This window comes from Ostrea edulis, chromosome 2 (assembly GCF_947568905.1).
Source record: "Ostrea edulis chromosome 2, xbOstEdul1.1, whole genome shotgun sequence".
Classification (NCBI taxonomy): Eukaryota; Metazoa; Mollusca; class Bivalvia; order Ostreida; family Ostreidae; genus Ostrea; species Ostrea edulis.
The window spans coordinates 85,176,982-85,197,689 of record NC_079165.1 but is presented as its reverse complement, the minus strand read 5'-3'; the positions used below and the strand labels follow the sequence as shown (position 1 = coordinate 85,197,689).

At 35.5% G+C, this 20,708-nt stretch overlaps 1 protein-coding gene and 1 long non-coding RNA gene across 3 annotated transcripts in view; one reads left to right on the top strand and one right to left on the bottom strand.

Annotated features, from left to right (window-relative positions):
• LOC125678527 (receptor-type tyrosine-protein phosphatase T-like) overlaps positions 1-20,708 on the bottom strand; it is a 32,244-nt gene that overhangs the window by 4,643 nt on the left and 6,893 nt on the right. For both annotated transcript variants that reach the window (XM_048917049.2, XM_048917050.2), the window contains exons 8-22: positions 19,697-19,848; positions 4,466-4,707; positions 4,103-4,190; positions 3,917-3,990; positions 3,699-3,735; positions 3,324-3,421; positions 3,021-3,149; positions 2,377-2,522; positions 2,110-2,245; positions 1,859-2,008; positions 1,664-1,763; positions 1,087-1,160; positions 863-994; positions 622-744; positions 1-127 (exon numbers count right to left, since the gene is read on the bottom strand). The exon at positions 1-127 is cut by the window's left edge and continues 34 nt beyond it. In XM_048917049.2, the coding sequence (XP_048773006.2) occupies positions 1-127; positions 622-744; positions 863-994; positions 1,087-1,160; positions 1,664-1,763; positions 1,859-2,008; positions 2,110-2,245; positions 2,377-2,522; positions 3,021-3,149; positions 3,324-3,421; positions 3,699-3,735; positions 3,917-3,990; positions 4,103-4,190; positions 4,466-4,707; positions 19,697-19,848 (1,808 nt within the window). The remainder of the gene's footprint in view (positions 128-621; positions 745-862; positions 995-1,086; positions 1,161-1,663; positions 1,764-1,858; positions 2,009-2,109; positions 2,246-2,376; positions 2,523-3,020; positions 3,150-3,323; positions 3,422-3,698; positions 3,736-3,916; positions 3,991-4,102; positions 4,191-4,465; positions 4,708-19,696; positions 19,849-20,708) is intronic.
• LOC125656124 (uncharacterized) lies at positions 4,743-14,968 on the top strand. The gene is made up of 2 exons (XR_008800208.1): positions 4,743-7,353; positions 13,198-14,968. It is a non-coding gene; the product is annotated as an uncharacterized LOC125656124 (long non-coding RNA).

Below are 20,708 nucleotides of genomic sequence, written 5' to 3'. Positions count from 1 at the left end.
GAGTTTTCCGCCAGTCGTGAACATGTTCGATCATTTTCACCATCATTTTTGGCGACGTTGGGTACGTGTCATTTAAATTCCAATTGAGGAACTCAAATATTTTAACCTCCTCTACTTCTTGGCTTTCCTGGAAATTGACAAAATATGATCTCAAATGACGTAAATTAGCAATCTCAACCCAGAGTTATCGTTCCCGCTACGCTCCATCAATACCTCTGTCAACGTCTAAAAAGTTATATCAAAATGTACAAAAACTAACTTAGCATATCGAACTGTAATGATAATATCTGAGCAAATCAAACGCTTCTCTGAATTTTTTAAAATCAGAAGATGGTAAATATGAGACACCTGAGCGAATTAGAAGGTTTATATAAATATTCATTCATTCAATAATACTAGAATAATCATGGAATTCGTTGTTTTTGTGAACCTACTTTAAGATTTAAAGCATAAAACTTATAAAATTATTATTCATGATGCTATAGGTATAGGTAAGTTTAGCCGAGAATCTTGACATTTAGACGTTGACAGAAGTGTTGTAGCATAGCGTAATGCGCCCTCTGGTGAGAGATTGGTAAATTAGTTGAATTTTGATGTGATCTGCGCATGCCTACACTGTACCTGGACGTGAAATTTGGCTGTGGATTCGACGATTTCTTCGTGACCAGCGAAACTTATAGCTCTCCGGACAAAGAAAGGATCAAATTCCACTGTTTCTTCAGTGGAAGGCAGCCAGTGAGAAAACTGAGGGAATGAGAAATGGAAAGATTTCAGCAATCAATTACAGCAAAGTTGGAAACTTAAAAATTCAACAGATAATATGAGCATTGCATGTGTTTATTTTAACAATACTGCTTTGTACTTCCGGAAGTCCTGACGATCCCATAAGAACTATAGCATCCACGTTATGGTCATGAACCAGCCGCCAAATGTCGCCTACATTGTGTGATAGCGGTGAACAAGTGATAATGAGCGCGTTAGCCTCCGTATGTGTCTGGATAAAACAAAGAAATGCTTATCTAATTACTCAATGATATTTATACATATTCCAAGAAGAAATCGACACAGCAGTATATATACACTAACCGAGATGAACACTGCATTGACGTAGTCGTTCCGTCCGACAACAGGGGTCGTTAAGATCACTCGATAGTCATCCACTGTACAAGGAAAAAGTTGTGAAACACTTAAGTTTGGGAATTAAGTTTAATGAAAAGTTACACATGATAACATACCAATATTTGATAACATACCAATATTTTGTTAGAAATAAATATGTGTTGTTTCATTGTATTATATACAGTTGAATTTCGGTATCCCGAACACCGATACATGCATTTCGAATACCATGGATATGTCGAAGTGATTCGGAAGTTTCAAACACTTAATCTTTCAGAATTTTACCCTCGATATCTCGAATCCTTGGATATCTCGAAGAAAAAAATTCGGACCCATCGAGTTTGAGATAACGAGGTTTAACTGTATTTCCGTATAAGCACTGTATCGCGCATGCGGCCTTTCAACTTGGTGTAAAAGATCGAACAAATAATTTTCTCTCTCACATTTTTGCACCTGATGGGGGAAATATAAAAAATTGGAGTAATAACCCAATGCTTCCAATGTCTTTGATACAAATAACGTACATTCTGAAGAAACGACCCACCTGGCATAGCTTCGTCCTCTCTGTTGCGGGTTTTGTTGATGGGCTTCAGCGCCGCTTTGTATCTCGACTCGGGATAAGACGGTTTCAGGGATTCAACTTCCTTTAGAATAGAAGGAGTTCATAGTAAAATAAACTATGATCATGTTGTAATTTTTTTTTACAACAAAATACAGTTCAGTGTTAAGTCATACTTACATTGTACTCCAATCTTAAGGGAGTTTCATTCATCGGCTGGTCCCCGCCACTTAATTTCTTAAACTCCTTAGAAAATTCTCGGTAAGATAATGCATGTTTTTTGTACCGGAAGGCTTCAAAAAGGGCTTCGTGCACAAATACATACTGACCCTACAAGAAAATTTTCATTTGGTGTACTCAGTGAATCCCTCATGAAGAAATCTAATTCGAACACGTTTAATTCTGTTCTGGTTAATTTTCCCTAGCGTTACCTCGGTTTGAACCATATTCATTCTACAAGTCCTCATCTGTTTGACGTATTCGAAAACGTTAACTTTTCCTGTTTTTCTTCCACTTTCGAACAGAGAATCTAGTGCGAGAAACGTCCCGGTGCGACCCACTCCAGCACTGAACGAAACGAAATACAGAATCAAAGAAAGAAGTTTTCCTTTAGAATGCGCTACAAGAAATATGTGCACCTGTAATTCCAGAAGTATCTAAAGCGATCACGTGAAGAAATTCATAGCGAATACACGCACCTGCAATGAACTAGCACTCGGCCAACCATTCTACTCTTCTCTTTCCGAATGTGGGCCTGGAATGTGAGGAGACTGAGCGCCTCAGGGGCACCATGGTCCGGCCACTCCCGGAAGTGAAACTGTACCACTGTCCGCTCTTCCTTAGTCTGATGAGGTACGACAAAAAGACGTAGGTAATATGTCTAGGTACATTTTACGACAGAAATACACAGGTACACTTACAATTACGTGTTATGACAGGAAAACAGGGTAACATTCACAGGAAAACTTACGGCAAAAAGAAACAGGTAAAATTTTCAGATATACGTAAGAAACAGGTAATATTTACAGCTGCACGTTTTAAAAAATGACGCATGGAACATTTACAGGTATATGTTACGAAAAAAGACACGGGGAACATAATAAAATTTACAGGTACACGTTATGACAAAGGTGCACTTGCGGGTGCACGTTATGACAAAGATGCACTTACAGGTACACATTATGACAGAGATGCACTTGCAGGTACACACTATGACAAAGGTGCACTTGCAGGTACACGTTATGACAAAGGTGCATTTGCAGGTACACGTTATGACAGTGAGACACAGGTAACGGTAACAGGTACATAATAAATATATTAAAGATGATATAGTAACTTTTACCTTTCTGTTTAGTACTGACCAGTACCGGACACAGTAAAAAGAATAGTCCTTTCTATTCTGTTGTCTGATAACAAACTTTCCGGCGTGGGCATTTTTGTCTCCGTCCGGCCAGTACTGATGACATTTCTCCTGCATCAGAAACAATGATAAAAATTTATAACGGGGAAACTGTCTTCCTTCCTATTCAAATATTTTTCTCTCGAAATTTCAAATACGTTATCAAATTTACAAAATACGAAATAGATAGCTGTGTTCTGTATACACCAAAATACGATATAGCTAAGTATCTGTAGAGATACAAACCTTCCCGTTCTCGTATACGTTGGCGAGGGCTACCACAATACAGACACCCTCCTCCCAAATCATTAACCAGTGGTCGGTCATCGTGTTAATTTTAGGACCTGGAAATCAGAATGGATATTTTCAACATTGTATTGATCTCTGATGAACCCAGATACTGCATCGAACGTGTTATGTGGAAGAGAGACAAAGACAGAGAGAGATATACACAAAGGGAGAAATAGAGAGAGACAGACACACACACACACAGAGGCAGAGACAGACAGACGCACAGACAGACAAAGACACACAGACAGAGATGGACAAAGAGAGAGAGAGACAGACACACACAGTCAGACAGACAGACAGATAGAGACACAGAAAGATAGACAGAGTTACCTTGGCAGGCAATGTATTGACCGGGCTCCTCCACGCCCTGCAGTTAAATGAAACATTTTTCATATTAACAAATGTGATCACTTGGTTAAGCTGTACATGAACAATACTAAGTTAGAAAATCCGTTATAAGTCAATACTAAGTAAGAAAATCCGTTATAAGTGAGAATATATTTCACAGCCTGACGTGAACATTTCAAAATGTTGAACACATTCCTTACATCAATGTAGTTAGCGTTGATGTAGTCCGATTTTCCGCTTTCGTCTTTCTTCAGCTTGACTCTGCTATGATCATCTGATTCAAACAGAAACTTTTCATTATAGATCTTCCTCTTGCATAGGGATCTTAATTTTAATTTCTACTTTCTACTCTTCCTTGTAAATTATGTAAGCTGGAATAAACTTACAAGCATAGAGAGATTTGAATCTGTTTTTGGAATGATTTTCTGCCTTCTTTGCAATATCACATCTGGCATGCTGTCCGTATTTTAGTTGCTGAAAAGAAGACAAGCTTTTACACCCAGTAATTTAATTCATGAATGTACAGGTGAACTGCGGAATCATTCAAAATCGTGGGGACCAATTGTAAAGATTTAACAGTTTCGTAGGATGTATTCGTAGATATGATTTCTATACACTGAAACATCACATAAGCTGTGTAAATTATTGTGGTTTGAAATTCGCGGGGTAGATCGAGGTATCCACAAAATGCGCGATATTTGAGACCCCACGAAATCTAATGATTTCACTGTATATAACAAACACTGTACTTTGAACTGGTCCTTCAGTTGTCTGTTGTTGTCTTTAGAATTTTCCGCCACTACATATGCCAGTTCGTTGATGGCGATTTCGTGGATCAGAGTATTTTCGTACGAAGCCTTGACTTTGGCCGGTAGCTTCGGCCGTTCTGGCACTTCTGAGCTGGGTGCGGTCTCTTCTGAAGCCCCGCCCTCTTCAAACGTTATAATAGGCACTTTGTCGATCCCCACATTAATGTAGACATTTTCTTTACCTATTGGATATTTTGAAACATCATTCTGAGGGAATCTTATTAAAGTATATAATCTGTGTGCGTGGCGGTGCGTCACGCCGTGTGTGTGTGTGTGTGTGTGTGTGCGTGTGTTTGTAAGCCCTGTCAATTGAACCAGTGAATAAGAAGGCACACGTGTAAATCAACACGGGGTCGGCCAAAGGAACACGGAAATGGTGGTGTTCAGTTGGATTTTTATAAAAATCAGCATAAAATCATTAAATAGGTCATCTACCATCAAAATCCTGAAGTGTTTACTTAACAGGATTTATGAGATGTGTGTAACAGGTGTGTAAAGATTTAGCACTCGTCCATCTTTTTTCCTTGCGAGCATGGCTTACACACTTTCGAAGTGCGCATGCTCTGTTTTAAATGACGTCATTTGTGATATCATCATAATGGAGTTTTCCAGGGAAAGAAGTTGGCCCATCTGAGGTAAGTAAACACGGTTGAAAGAAATTTTTTGCATGTTATCAATGGGTTTTTTATTACATAGATTGATTAAATGGTGTTTCATACCGATCGTGTTATGTACAAGCGACAGAGTACCCGAGTTACTGAAAATTTCGATGATAAAAGTGATAAATCTGTGTGAACTGTTTGGGGTTTTTTTCTTTTTGAAATATAATCTTTGCAGTTAATGTACTCTGTATACTAAGAATTCATATTGATTTTGGATAAAATTTCACAAAAAGAAATGCGCCAGGTCCTTAGGAACCAACCCCCCTACCCCACCCCCACACGGCACATTTTTTGGATGATTGGAACGTATACCCCTTTACATCTGTCTCCATACTTTGAAGTTTTTTCCAACGCCATTACATAAATAATAAATAGAAAAATAAATAAAAATGCAAAAATAAAAAAGAAAGATGTATATGTATTCGGATTGGCATGTTCCACTTTGTCCGGGTTGAAATCCCTGAGGATGCAAATGTACATTACGCCGCACTGCTTGTAGTACGTACAAGGTACAGGCGTACCGCATAGGTATGTAACTACTAAGACTATAAACCAAACAGAATATGATATGTAAAACTATTACTCTGAATGCGTTTTACTTGTTTACAATGTAGCCTGTCGAGCTGTGGTGTCACACGCGTGGTTTACACGTGCACTTTAGGTGGCAGTGGAGGAAATTCGAACGATGTATGGATTATTGTCTCCTGGTAACTTTGGCAGTTACCTTTTGCTTTCAATCTACTTTTTAAGAATAATTCAACCCTCGCTAATCATTTCCAAGCTGCATTTCGATCTTGGAAGAATGATCTTCAGCTACAATACAAAATTAAGGGATGATGTTGTGTACTGAGTTTTTCTTGATTGTTTACATCTGTGATTGTTTATGTGATGTATAAACTGATCAAGCTGTACAGTGTCATGACATATAGTGGCATAGCTTCCATTTATATGCTTGCGCATCATTTTGTCAGAAGAAGAAAATTCTAAAATTAAGATTTTTAACATGTATATGATTATATGTGTTTGTTTGATTTTAGTATAATACCTGTAGAGAACATTTCAGTAATATGAAGTGCGACACATTTAGACGCATGCATGTGGTGTTTGAAGGTCTCATCTGAAAGACCAGCAACTTTCTCTTTTGAATGCTAAATATGACGATGGAGCATTCACCTCACTACCTACATTTACACCCTAAATAAAGTACATTAGCATGGCTCGAAACCATGATTTCTTCATCATGAAGCAAATGCTCTGTTACCACTGAGCTACCAATTTTTTAACATGAATTCATAGCTAAAAATTTTAAAAATTTATAACTAATTTTTTGGTTAATTCCATAAATATTATTCCTCTCTCTAGACACAATTCAGGGTAACCCCCTGCCTTTGGGGATATAAGCACATCATTTCTTTCAGAATGGGACAATGTGAGGAGAGCTTTTGTTATTTGTTATACTCTTAGTGTTGATGGCATCTATGAACAACAGGATAATGTTTTTAGATTATTATTTCTGATATCATATTTGTAAATTGTTTATGAGGGGTTGTTAAAGTTTGTGGACAAAAGGACACACTTATTAAAAATTCAAAGTTATGATAAGTAAAAAATATAGGAGATGTGTAACAAGATTGTAGATTTGAACATTTTAATTTTAATTAATTTTTATAAGTATTGATTTCAGATACATGTATGACATTGCATGCTTGATCGGGGAGGGGGGCTACAGTTAGATAATATTCTGGTCAGCATATTCGATAAACTACAGTTGTACATGGAACTCATTAAATCACTTCTTTTTCTTTCAGTGGTCTTCAACTTTTAATCTCCAAGAAGGAAATGTAATTAAAAGATGAATAAAGTATCCCTAAGAATACCAGAAGAAAGGCTGTGTTGAGAAAAACAGCCCTTCCTCGGTACCTCAGAACTAGATGATAGCCCGTGTTACTTTATGCTGAATATGACACAGTATAGAAGATCTGATCATGAAGAAGTTACACCATTGATACACTTGCCAACTGCCAAAACTACTTTCTGATAGTATGACGAGATTAGAAGATATCATGGTGTAGTCATGACACAAACTGCAAATCAAAGATTGTCTTCCCCAGAGGATGAACAGAGTGCTTCACATGGATAACATTTCCTTTTCGAGTTTTGAAATTAGTAAGTATACAAAATATTTTAGGCCACATAGTCATAAAATTATTTTTTAGATTTCCATCCTTGCTTGGAAAAAAAATGGGGCAGGTGGTGTATTTTTTTATTTTTCAGAATATATATTTCCCGTTCATTATACTCGCATGTTGCTGTAGAGTGTAGATTACTTCATATTTTTTTTTTACATTGTTTTCTTTGGACAGAAAATTTTCATACAACAATATTATAATTGTTTTTAAGTGATTTTGAAGTACATTTTCATGTAACACTGAAGTTGAACATTCTTTTGCGCTTTTTTGAATAATAGTAATTTTTAGCTCACCTGAGCTGAAAGTTTAAATGAGCTTTTCCAATCCCCTGTTGTCCGTCTGTCTGTAAACTTTCACATTTCTGACTTCTTCTCAAGAACCACTGGGCCAATTTCAACCAAACTTGACAAAAAGCATCCTTTGTGAAGGGCTTTCAAGTTAGTTCAAATAAAGGGCCACACCCCCTTTCAAAGGGAAGATATAATTACAAAATTGCAAAAATAGGGTTGGGTCATTTAAAAATTTTCTCCTAAAGAACCACTGGGCCAGAAGAGCTGAAATTTACATGAAAACTTCCTGACATAGTGTAGATTGAAGTTTGTTCAAATCATGACCCCCATAGGTAGGATGGGGCCACAATAGGGGATCAAATATTTTACATACAAATATAAAGGGAAAATCTTTAAAAATCATCTTCTCAAGAAACACTGGGCTAGGAAAGTACAAATTTACATAAAAACTTCCTGACATAGTGCAGATTCAGGTTTGTTAAAATCATGACCCCCTGGGGTAGAATGAGGCCATAAAAATCTTCTTCTCAAGAACCATTAGGCCAGAGCAGTTTACATAATTTACATGAAAGCTTCCTGACATACAGCTCTGTAGTGCAGATTCAAGTTTGTAAAAATAAAATTTCGAAAAGGTGTCGCTGTGTTTGGTGTAATTTTTGTTTGTTCTGCACAAACTAGCTCATTCAGCTTGACACAGCCTAGGTGTTCATATGTAAATTTTTTATTTTTCGTAACTTAAAATGTCGTGTAGCAATGGTGGCCAGATCAAATTTTCCTTCCAATGTTATAATAGGACTAGACATGGGTATCATTTTGCATACAATTTAAAGTATGTTTTTGCATATACACATTTTTCTAATGCCTGTACACATTGAATTATTAAACACCAGGCACGTCCTCCTATCCCTTTTACAAGCTATGTTTGTGTGGGGTTTTTTGGAGTTAGATTTTAGGTAGGAGAAATCATGGCCCCGTGAGTAGGTTGGGCCACAATACTTAAATAGGGATCAAAGTTTTAGAAGCGAATATATAGAACAAATCTTTAAATATGGGCCAAGGTGAATCAGGTGAGCGATGTGGCCCATGGGCCTCTTGTTTGAATATGCAGTTTATGCAGGATCAGGATATGCCATTGCCGTATCCGTTAATTAATGAGTCATAATTACCATCATTGTACCACAAAGCAACAGTCACTGTACTGTAGTTCTTTTGCTTAACATTATTCAATTCAGTTTGCCATCATCTTCTTCTAGTCTAAGACACGCACACTCAATAATAAAAGTTCCAAACACAGAATTGGGAAATGGCATGGTATCGCATACTTTCACATTCAATAGCATCTCCATTAATCAATTTTAACAAGGCATACATGTGCAGTCACTTGACCAAATGCATATCACACTGCAACAGTCCTTCACAACTACCACATCTTTGGGTACCCTTATAATAGAAACATGTCAAATATAACCACAACATGCCAAAATGTTAGGGTCAGTCATTGAAATGCTCTAAATGTTTGATATACAAGCCAAATATTTGTTCTCAACTTCTTTTTAAAAAAAAAAGGTAGAATAAAAAACAATGGGGTGGATAATTTTGAGAGGGGTGGGCGTGGATGATAATCTGTAAATATGAAATTCTATGTGGCCTTAAGTACAGTAAATATGAAAGCAGATCTTAGTATTTAACAATTTTGTTGATCCATAATTTATTTACAGATTTTATATGATCTTATTTTGTATAATTAAAATCTTAGATGATATGTGTAGAATAATTATATCATTTAGCAAAATGTAATGATTTGTAAACTATAGATACATATACATGTAGTAAATTGTGTAACAATTAATACATTCAACCCAAAAATGAATTTGCATATTTTAATTGATTTTTAGCTCACCTGAACCAAAGGTTCAAGTGAGCTTTTCTGATCACATTTTGTCTGTCGTCTGTATGTCTGTCCGTCTGTAAACTTTTCACATTTTCGACTTCTTCTCCAGAACCACTGGGCCAATTTCAACCAAACTTGGCCAAAAGCATCCTTGGGTGAAGGGCTTTCAAGTTTGTTCAAATGAAGGGCCATGTCCCTTTCAAAGGAGAGATAATCACAAAAATAGGGTGGGGTCATTTAAAAATCTTCTTCTCAAGAACCACTGGGCCAGAAGAGCTGAAATTTACCTGAAAGCTTCCTGACATATTGCAGATTCAAGTTTGTTCAAATCATGGCCCCCGGGGGTAGGATGGGGCCACAAGGGGGGATCAAAGTTTTACATACAAATATATAGGGGAAAACTTTAAAAATCTTCTTCTCAAGAACCACTAAGCCAGAAAAGCTGAGGCCAAAAATAAACATTGATTTGTTTGATGTACTCCGACCGACCAATCAAATTTGCTCCTACCCGACCATTTTTTCCAGCAATTTAAAACTTTGGGGGGGGGTCCCTTGAAAAATAGAAAATTCTCCTTATTCTAAAAGAAAATATTACAAATTTTCATGACGTTAAAAAAAAACCAAAAAAAAAAAACCCTACCTACCGACCCACCTTGAAAAATGTGAGTTAGAGTACATCAAACAAAAATATTTTTAATGATGGCCTGAGATTTACATGAAAGCTTCCTGACATAATGCAGATTCAAGTTTGTTCAAATCATGGGCCCCGGGGGTTGGATGGGGCCACTAGGTGGGATCAAAGTTTTACATACAAATATATAGGGAAAAACTTTAAAAATCTTCTTCTCAAGAACCACTAAGCCAGAAAAGCTGAGGCCAAAAATAAACATTGATTTATTTGATGTACTCCGACCGACCAATCAAATTTGCTCCTACCCGACCATTTTTTCCAGCAATTTAAAACTTTGGGGGGGGGGGGGGTCCCTTGAAAAATAGAAAATTCTCCTTATTCTAAAAGAAAATATTACAAATTTTCATGACGTTAAAAAAAAAAAAAAACCTACCTACCGACCCACCTTGAAAAATGTGAGTTAGAGTACATCAAACAAAAATATTTTTAATGATGGCCTGATCGAGATTTACATGAAAGCTTCCTGACATAATGCAGATTCAAGTTTGTTCAAATCATGGGCCCCGGGGGTTGGATGGGGCCACAATAGGGGATCAAAGTTTTACATACAAATATATATGAAAAATCTTTAAACATCTTCTCAAGAACCACTGAGCCAGAAAAACTGATTTTTACATGAAAACTTTCTGACATAGTGCAGATTCAAGTTTGTTCGAATTATGGCCCCCGGGGGTAGGATGGGGCCACAATTGGGGGGGACCCCATCAGTAAGCACGCCCCCTACTTCCGGTGTAATGGCAGTAACTGCAAAAATGAAGGCCATTGTGTACAATACTTCATTATCATTTAATGTTGTTCACGTTCTTCTGACCCAGGGATCGAATATTTTCCAACAATTTACAGTGGATCAAAGAGAATTGTTTTATAGTTTTTTTCTTCTTTATGCATATATGACCCAGTATGTCTCTGCAGAGCACAGATCTACATCTGGCATTTTCTAATTACTTAATGTTCACTATTTTTAGCGATCAATTAAGTTTTTTAAAATTAGTTTTTCAGTCAAAATTAACATAAATATAAATCTATAGCTAACCAGGGGTATGATGCATGTGACCCAAATTTGTCATTATGCAGGGGCCTATATCTATTCTACGAAGTATATTTGATGCGCATTAAAGTTTGAAAATTTTAATTCAAAATATGCATTAAAACCGCTGTTTGAACAAGGCATAAGTATCATTTTAAAGTTACATATGTACGTAAGTATCTTTGCTAGATATGATGTTCAAAAAGATTAATCAGTTTTTTTAATTACTGATTAGATCACCTGAGTGGGTATAAGGATTGATAAACTAAGATTTTGAATTTTTAAAAAAGCTAACAGACAGATGAAAGAGCTTGATAAATACCATAATACAGTCCATCATAACATGGGTGCATGAAAATCAGGTTCTAGAGCAGATATTAATATATTAGGTAGAACATTGATGATACGTCTTATCTGGTATATGTAAGTTGTAACACCCTCTTCATTAATACTGTGCATTTTGACAAAATAGTATATGAAGTCCAGTGGTTCCATTGAATTTGAACATATGTTGAATAAATATATAGTTAGTAGTGGTAGGGAACAGGTACAATCTAATTAAAATTAGATCTTTGATCCGCTCATGCAATCACTTTGTGTAGCGATTGCATGAGCGGATCAAAGATCTAATTTTAATTAGATTGGGAACAGGTATTGCTTGAATGTGTCTACTAGATTTCTTGTTAAATAACCTTCACTTTAATTTCAGTCAAACATAATTTTACATCAAAGAGAAAAAGTGGCTTTGACATAACCTAGAAAATACAATATTCATTAAATAGAGCATGGCACCAGGATAGCTAGATGCCCATATTCCCAGCAAAATGAGCCAGTCCTAAAGAGAGTCCACTAGAGATGAAATAAAACTCATTAAAATGTATTGAGAAAAGGTATATATATACAAGTTTTGATTTGCACCTTAAGAGTATATTGATAATTTGTATTTTGACAGCCTCCATCTGAAATACAATGAAAATATTGCTGCAGTACTGTAATTATGTCTCCCCTCTTTCAGGGGAGATATATTGTTTTTGTACTTTCTGTCCGTCTGCCACAAAATCTTGTGAACACTTCTCCTATATGGCTTATCGGATAGACTTTAAACTTTGTACAATGCTTCATTGCCATTTGTAGATGTGTATATTGGTGGGACGGAAGGATCCAATTATTTTCCTAAAAGTTAATAGTAGATCTAAGAGGGGTGGAGGATGTAAAATACCTTGTCAACACTTCTCCTCCTATATGGCTTATTGGATAGATTTGAAACTTTGTACAATGCTTCATTGCCATTTGTAGATGTGCATATTGTCGGGACAGGAGGGTCCAATTATTTTTCTAAAAGTTAATAGTAGATCTGAGAGGTGTGGAGGATGTTAAAATAGCTTGTGAATACTTCTCCTATACGGCTTATCCGATAGACTTGAAATTTTGTAGAATACTTCAATGCCATTTGCGATGTGCATATTGCAGGGACAGATCAAAGATCCAAATGTTGTCCCTAATATAGTGGATTGTAGGGGTGGAGGGTGTAAAATAGTTTGTGAACCCTTCTCCTATGTGGCTTAATTATTGGAGTTCATAATGTCTATGTTCCTGCTCATGCTTTATCTTCCATACCATGCAGTACATTAAGGGGTTGGAGGTTTCATTTGGAGCACTTCCAATTTGGGGAGCTGGGGATACATTTGTTTTTCATAAAAACAATCTGAAGTTATGATATATTTGTCATAAAATGTTTATGATATCTGTATCACTTTGAATCTTTAAAAATGATAATTGATATGTGAATTAATATTTACAGCTGATCATTTGATAAACACTTACTTTGTAGAAATAGAAATTATGATTTTTATCTAATTGTACATTTCTTGCTACCTTTTACGAAGACCTTTTACTAATCACTTCTCTAAATATTTTTGCAGATTTGTCAGAATGTTATGCATCATGATCAACAGAAAAAAACTTCACAGGTAGACCAAAGCTGACATGGGATGAGATCCTAAAACGAGACCTAGAGTTTAGAGGATTGGATAGGATCAATCCACTGGGTCGCCAAGTGTGGAAGTACAAACTTCAACCTCGACAGGACAGCCAGGCCTCACCCTTGCAAAAATATTAATTTGGCCTGGATAGTCAAAATGAGTGATGATGATGATATCAAGGTCTGACACTGTAAGCTCAGTAAGGGTAGATGCTGGCAATGAAGCTGTTAAGCAATACAACAAACAGGTTTAACATTGAACATGTTTATATACTTTTTTAGCTCAAATGAGCTTTTCTGATCACCTTTGCCTGTCGTCTGTCTCTCTGTAAACTTTTCACATTTTCATTTTCTTCTCCAGAGTGAACCACTGGGCCAGTTTCAATCAAACTTGGTATGCATCATCAATAGATAAAGGGTATGCAAAAATAGGGTGGGGTCATTTAAAAAAAACCTTTTCAAGAACCACTGGACCAGGAAAGTTGAATTCACATAAAAGGTTCCTGTTTTGTGCAAATCATGGTATCCGGGGGTAGGGTGAGGTCACAATCGAGGATCAAAGTTTTACATTCATATATAGTACAGATTCAAGTTTGTTAAAGGTCATGGCTCACAGGGGTAGAGTGGGGTCACAATAGGGGATCTAAGTTTTATATGTGAAATATATACAAGGAAAATCTTTTAAAATCTTCTCCTAAAAAACTAGATGCAGAACTAAACCCAAAATCGTAGCTCTTTGAGAAGATATTGGGGCAAGTCAGAGCACTAGAGCTTCAGATGAACCCCTTATTAAAAATCTTCAATTTACGGCACAGAAAAAAAGTGCATGGTTAAGTCCCTCTATCACTGCATTCCTGCATCGCTGTCTCATGAATTTAATATTAAATAATTCCTAACATATTTTCCCACTATACTTGTTTCCAAGCATACTTTCAAATATTCCTTAAACCCACATATAACCTAAAAACCCACAGCTTCAAGTGATTTTCTTTGTTGATGTAGCCATGTTAGGTATACGTAGCCAGTCAATTTGAACCCCAGTTCATTTCCATACTCGTACTCATTTTGAAACATAATGTCTGTGTGAACTAATATCCCCACAAATATTTTTAGTGAAATATTTTGGATGAAATCATCCCAGTTGGGTTAAATACTTATTATTCAAAAACTGTAGGTTTGAATATTGAACTAATCTCACAGCTTTCTTAAGTTTGGTCCCCATCCACTCTAGTCTGTTTTTACGCTTAACTATTGAAATGGAGTGTAAGGGATCAGACTAGGCTTTAATAGCATTATCAATTTTCAAAAGCTTTAGAAAAATTATACAATTTTAGGTCACTTGAGTAAACTCAGATGACATATTGCTATTGGTCTGCGTCCGTTGTAGTCCGTCGATGTTAACAATTGAATATTTTTAACTAAATTCTATAACTGAAAGGTGAAGATAACGAACAGCGATCAATCTACGATTCGAATAACAGAATTCTTTTCAAATTTAGTATGAAGCACACAAATTTACATTAAACCTTCCTGACATAGTGCATATTCAAGTTTGTTAAAATCATTTCCCGGGAGGTATGGTGTGGTAACAATAGGGGATCAAAGTTTTATATGCTGATATATTTAAAGGAAAAATCGTTAAAGATATCTCTTGAACTATTTAAGCTAGAGCTTTCATATCTTGTATATACAATTTTTATGGCAAAACAAATCTGACCTATTCAGTGTGTCCTGAACTACATTGTGTTTAAGGTAAAACTTATACGGTACCAATTTTGATGCACCAGATGCGCATTTCGACAAATAATGTCTCTTCAGTGGTTGGCGTGGGTTCGAATCCTGCTTGCACCGGTAAGTGAGAAAGTTTCCCAGTTTACTCTCGGAAGGTCAGTGGTCTCTTCCCAGGTACATTGTATCTGGGTTCTCTCTTCCACCAATAAAAACTGGGCACCACCAGATAACTGAAAAATTGTTGAGTGTGGCGGAAAACAGCTAAAACAATCAATCATATTATGTTCTTTGACCTTGTGACCCTGAACTCTGAGTTTGACCTACTTTTAAGAAAGTATAACTTATTAAGTATATCCAGGACTATTTTAGATAGGGCTTTCATGTATTGTATATAGATTACTTATGGCAAGGTCTTTCATATCATTCCAAGACCTATGACTTCATACCTTGGTCTTATCCAGAACAGCAATATCATGCTTGTCATATCTTTGTGTTATATGATTTTATTTTAGTAATGTTGTGTTCTTTAGAGGTAGGTTTGGGTCACATTATTCATGAGAATAAATATTGATAAAATAGCATTTAAAAATCAAAACAGCAGGGCCAAGGTGACTCAGGTGAGCGATGTGGCCCCTGGGCCTCTTGTTTTTTTTTTTATATTTGTACAGATATCGTTTGTATGAGAAATGGAACTCTTTTTTTTTTCTTTTACAAATACATGTATTATCATATGGATCCATCTGTGTTGATTATTTAATCAAAGGACTACATTCAATGTATTAAATGCAAATTTATTGATATGTCTGTGGTTGAATTACTCATGTATGTATACATTTTTTTGGCACATGCAATTACATATATAATGTATATATATATATATATATATATATATATATATATATATATATATATATACTAATTGTACATATAACATCTCCTGTAATATAATAAAATATATGACTGAGAATAAAAGACCTGCTGTTTTCATTGCTACCATGGAACATTAAAAGATTAGAATAATTCAAATATCTTAATGAATTCTGTAATATATGAATTTGATATTTGTATACAATTGCCTCACTGGTGTTCAATGTGAACTTTGGTTTATCATTTCAGTTTGCTCTTTATATCAAATCAAACTTTAAGACAAATAAGGAATTATTTCCGAAATTGGTTAATATGGTACATTGTAGTAAAATAATCAAGAGTTTATTCATATGAGATAGCTAAATTCCACATGGATAACCAGTGACTGATTCTTAATTGTCAACATTTTCACCAAACAGTTTAGAAATTACCCCGGTACATACTATTGGGGGATTATAAAATTCCTTAAAAAGTGACATATTTTTAAATATCACCTTTTCAAGGAGAAAAATCCCTTTAAGTATATGAATCCTATGAAGAAATTAAAAGAGAGGTGGCTATAGGTATATGCGACCCACCTGATCTTTATTTTTCTGCAACATATTCAAGTGTGTTTTTATCACTTGTATGCTGAGATTCATTTGTGGCAAGAGCTGTTATGATGTCTCGAGTCAGAAAGCACCAGAATCCACTAGGAATAGTTTTAGATCTATGGAGCGCCAAATTAACAAACTCAAATATTTGAAGATATCTTTAATTATTTGAAGATATTATCAATTCATTTCATGCACGCAATCAAAGATCTCTTCAAATAATTAATATCTTCAATTCTGCATTATATATATATTGCGAGCATGAATTGAATTATTGATATCATTATTTATTCTGCTGAATTGATGCACGCAATAATTTAATTGTTGCTCTACTCAAATGAATTATAATTTAATGATACCAACAATAGAATTAATGCATTGCTACAATTCAATTGAAGAGAGCAATAATTCATTAATGCTAACATCACTTAATGTGCACAATAATTGAATTATTGCTCTCTTCTATTGAATTAATGATATCATTAATTAAATTGATGCGTGGAATAATTATTTTAGAGAGATTATCTAATTGAGATATAATCTTCAATTCAAGATATCCACAATTGAATGATTTCTTTAATTGAATTGTTGCTCTTTAAAAAAAAAAAAATGATGCGCGCATTAATTGCTTATGAAAGAGCCTTGTATATATAATTAAAAAGATCCTCCATTGAATTAAAAGAGATAATCAAGTCATTCATACAGAGCTCTAAATTAATTTTTGCGAGCAATATTTCCACCACATGGATGTGCGCAGCAATTGAATTAATGAGAGCGATAATTGATTTGATGCGCGTATATTATTGGACTTCAATTTGAGCTTATGTAAAACATTAATAAGATTTTAAAAATCAACCTGGTGAATTTGTATTATAAAGGTCATGAGAGGACACGTCCAGTTTTTGAACAAAAACAGAAGGTAATATATTCCCTTGAATTTGCAATTGGTCATCTCTGTTCTCAGATCGGCAGGGAAAGGAGTGGGGGTCCAAATCACTTTTATGAGGTGATTATTTCTCATTCGAAGGCGCGAATTGCCAATGTTCAGGGAATGTTTTAAATCTCTACTTGCCTTTCGAGACTGAACTAAGTTCATCAATAAAACTTACAAATATGTAACTTGAATTTTACCTTTCGTTATAATAGTTCATTGTATGCGCAATGTACCAGGTTCAATTGTCGGTGTGTTTCAGACGTGGTTAATTGGGGGGGGGGGGGGGGGGGTGTCCAACACGTAACACGTTTAGGGAAGGGCGTAATGAGTGCCAAAGGCACGAAATCTCTAAACAAAAATATCTAAGATGAAGCAAAATCGTGATTTTTGGGGGTTCTCTATTACAATTTTGTCCTCATATTTCAAGGTGAGATGATAGTCAAAATTGACATAATGTGCATGTACATATCATAAACATGTAGATATTTTTGTAACAGTATATAAAGGAACCGGGAACAAATCCTGATTCTGAAGTTATGTTATATAAACTGGTGTTATAAACCGGATTTTCAAAGAATTTATGGTTTTTGCAACGTTTGATTAAAGTTTTCTGTAAGGTCACATCTATGTAGTTACATATATAAACAGAATGTTCATGAAAATGTTCCCTTTTAGAGTGGAATTAAGATATCGCGTAACATTTCTTTACAAAGATATCTAATTTTTATTCATGTCAAAAGTCAACAAAAAACTTAAAGTGATACAAAAAATGTATATAATTATGAATACTTGTTTTAGATCCTTTAGGCACTGTATTACAGAATTTTGATTTTATTTATCATACTTTTTGGTCGAATTACTACAGAGTCTGGCCCGTACAGCATGCATTGGCAAACGAGGGAGTCTATAATCATAGAAGTATATATATATATATATATATATATATATATATATATATATATAATGATGATTATCATAAGTTATTATTACATTAAAAGTCATCATTATGGACACTACTACCCCTCCCCCCGACCGGTCGCGGTAGCTCATTGGTAGAGAGTTCGCTTCGTAACCGGGAGGTCGTGAGTTCAAGCATCGTTCATGCGTCAAACCTAAGACGTTAAAATTGGTAGTGTTAATTGCTCCTTCGCCAAACGCTCGACATTTAGAAGTGAGAATCACGGATCTTTTGGATGTGACCTTATAAACGTATATCCCTTGTCGTACATGTAGTAGGTGTTGGCACGATATTTCAAAGAACCCTCACTGCTACGACTCTGAACCCTATGGATACATTGGATATGTCTAAATTCGTGGTACTCCGCTTAAAGCTGGTTACGTCTCAATATGAATAAAATATTCTCGACGGGACGTAAAATATATAATCACTCATCCAATCAATACTACCCCCCCCCCTTTATTTTTTATTTTCTTGCGGCGATAATTTCAACGAAATGTGTGGATTCCCTGTCTATCCCATCCCAATTTCGATTTATGTCATTGTTTCACGCTTTTTTGTAAGCTTTAGAGATTTGGCCTTATTTATTTAGCGTGGTGAGAATGATTGTTTGGATGTTTCAGAGTGTTTGATTGCCCGTGTGTATCAGAGTGTTTAGCTGGCTGTGTGTATCAGAGTATTTAATTGGCCATGTGAGTCAGAGTGTTCAATTACACGTGTGTATCAGAGTGTTCATTTGCCCGTGTGTGCCAGAGTGTTCAATTGCCTGTGTGTAAAGGAAAGTGTTCAATTGACCGTGTGTAAAGGAATGTGTTCAATTGCCTGTGTGTAAAGGAAAGTGTTCAATTGCCTGTGTGTAAAGGAAAGTGTTCAATTGGCCGTGTGTAAAGGAAAGTGTTCAATTGCCCGTGTGTAAAGGAAAGTGTTCAATTGCCCGTGTGTAAAGGAAAGTGTTCAATTGCCCGTGTGTAAAGGAAAGTGTTCAATTGCCTGTGTGTAAAGGAAAGTGTTCAATTGACCGTGTGTAAAGGAAAGTGTTCACTTGATAAGCAAAAATTCAAGGAGTGAATAAAACGATATTTCACAAATTTCGACCGCAGCAATGTCTTCTATGTTGTTTTTAGTACCAAATAGTAAATTTTCGTACTAAAATACCAATAACTGTAGAAGTGTCCAGTTGCAGGTGGGAAGTTAAGGTGTTCATTTGACACGCGTTACACGTATGCGTGTGTGTGTGTGTGTGTGTGAGAGAGAGAGAGAGAGAGAGAGAGAGAGAGATGAGGATACTTGTTTGGATTTTGGGGGTGGGTGGATGGGGTAGTGAAATCTAAGAAATGATAAGTAGCTATTACTTTACCTCGTGTATTCTCCATGGCAGGGGGTGTGATTTCTTCCGAGACGTTCCGAGCGAAATGCCCCCTTCGGATCAACTTGGTCATTCTGGTCAAACTTTTCCGACTTTTTTTTCTAAGGTACTGAGATCCGCTTTGAGTTTTCTCGCTTATGTATCTGCATATAGACGTTTATAAAATATCTTTTCATGGCATTTTAATCGAATAAACAATATATGCAAGTACTAGGGAAAAGTGTACTGCATAGAAATAATTTAAAATAGAGGTTTAGTGATGGAAATAGAACTTCAATATGATCCAATTTGGTTTTGAGTATTATTTTGTGATTGTCTAACTTTGAGAGATTAAAGTTGGAACCATCAAGAAGCGTGTGTATTTTGAGTGTTCGTCCAAATATCTCTTCAAATAAGTAATGATATCCTCAAATCTAAATTATTGTTCGCATTAACTGAATTGTTGATTGCATTTAATTAACCTGCGCGTGAATTGTTGCTCTCTTCAAATAAATTGATGTGCGCATCAATTGAATTGATGTGCGTATCAATCAAATTGATGCGCGCCATATAATTCAGTTTAAGATCTCTTAATTATTCAATTAATGCACGCAATAATTCAATTAAAGCGGGCAATAATTGAATTATTGCCCCCTTTCATTGAATTAGTGATATCATTAATTCAATTGATATGCGCAATAATTTTTTTTTTAGAAAGAACAATATAATTGCATGTATTTAATAAGAAATATCTTCAATTCAACATATCTACACTTGAGTTAATGATCCCTTTAATCGAATTGTTGTGATCTTTAAAAGAATTGATGCGTGCATTAATTCCTTAAACAAAATCATTGTAAACAAGATATTATTATAATCTGCCGATTATAAACTATCCCAAATAAGTACTGGCAGTATAAAAAGCGGGCCTTTTCTGAGTACTACCATCTTTCCCCATTCAACTGACGAGAACAATAATTCTTATGTACCAGTTTCTTTAAAATGTCGGGATAAAAAGTCGAGG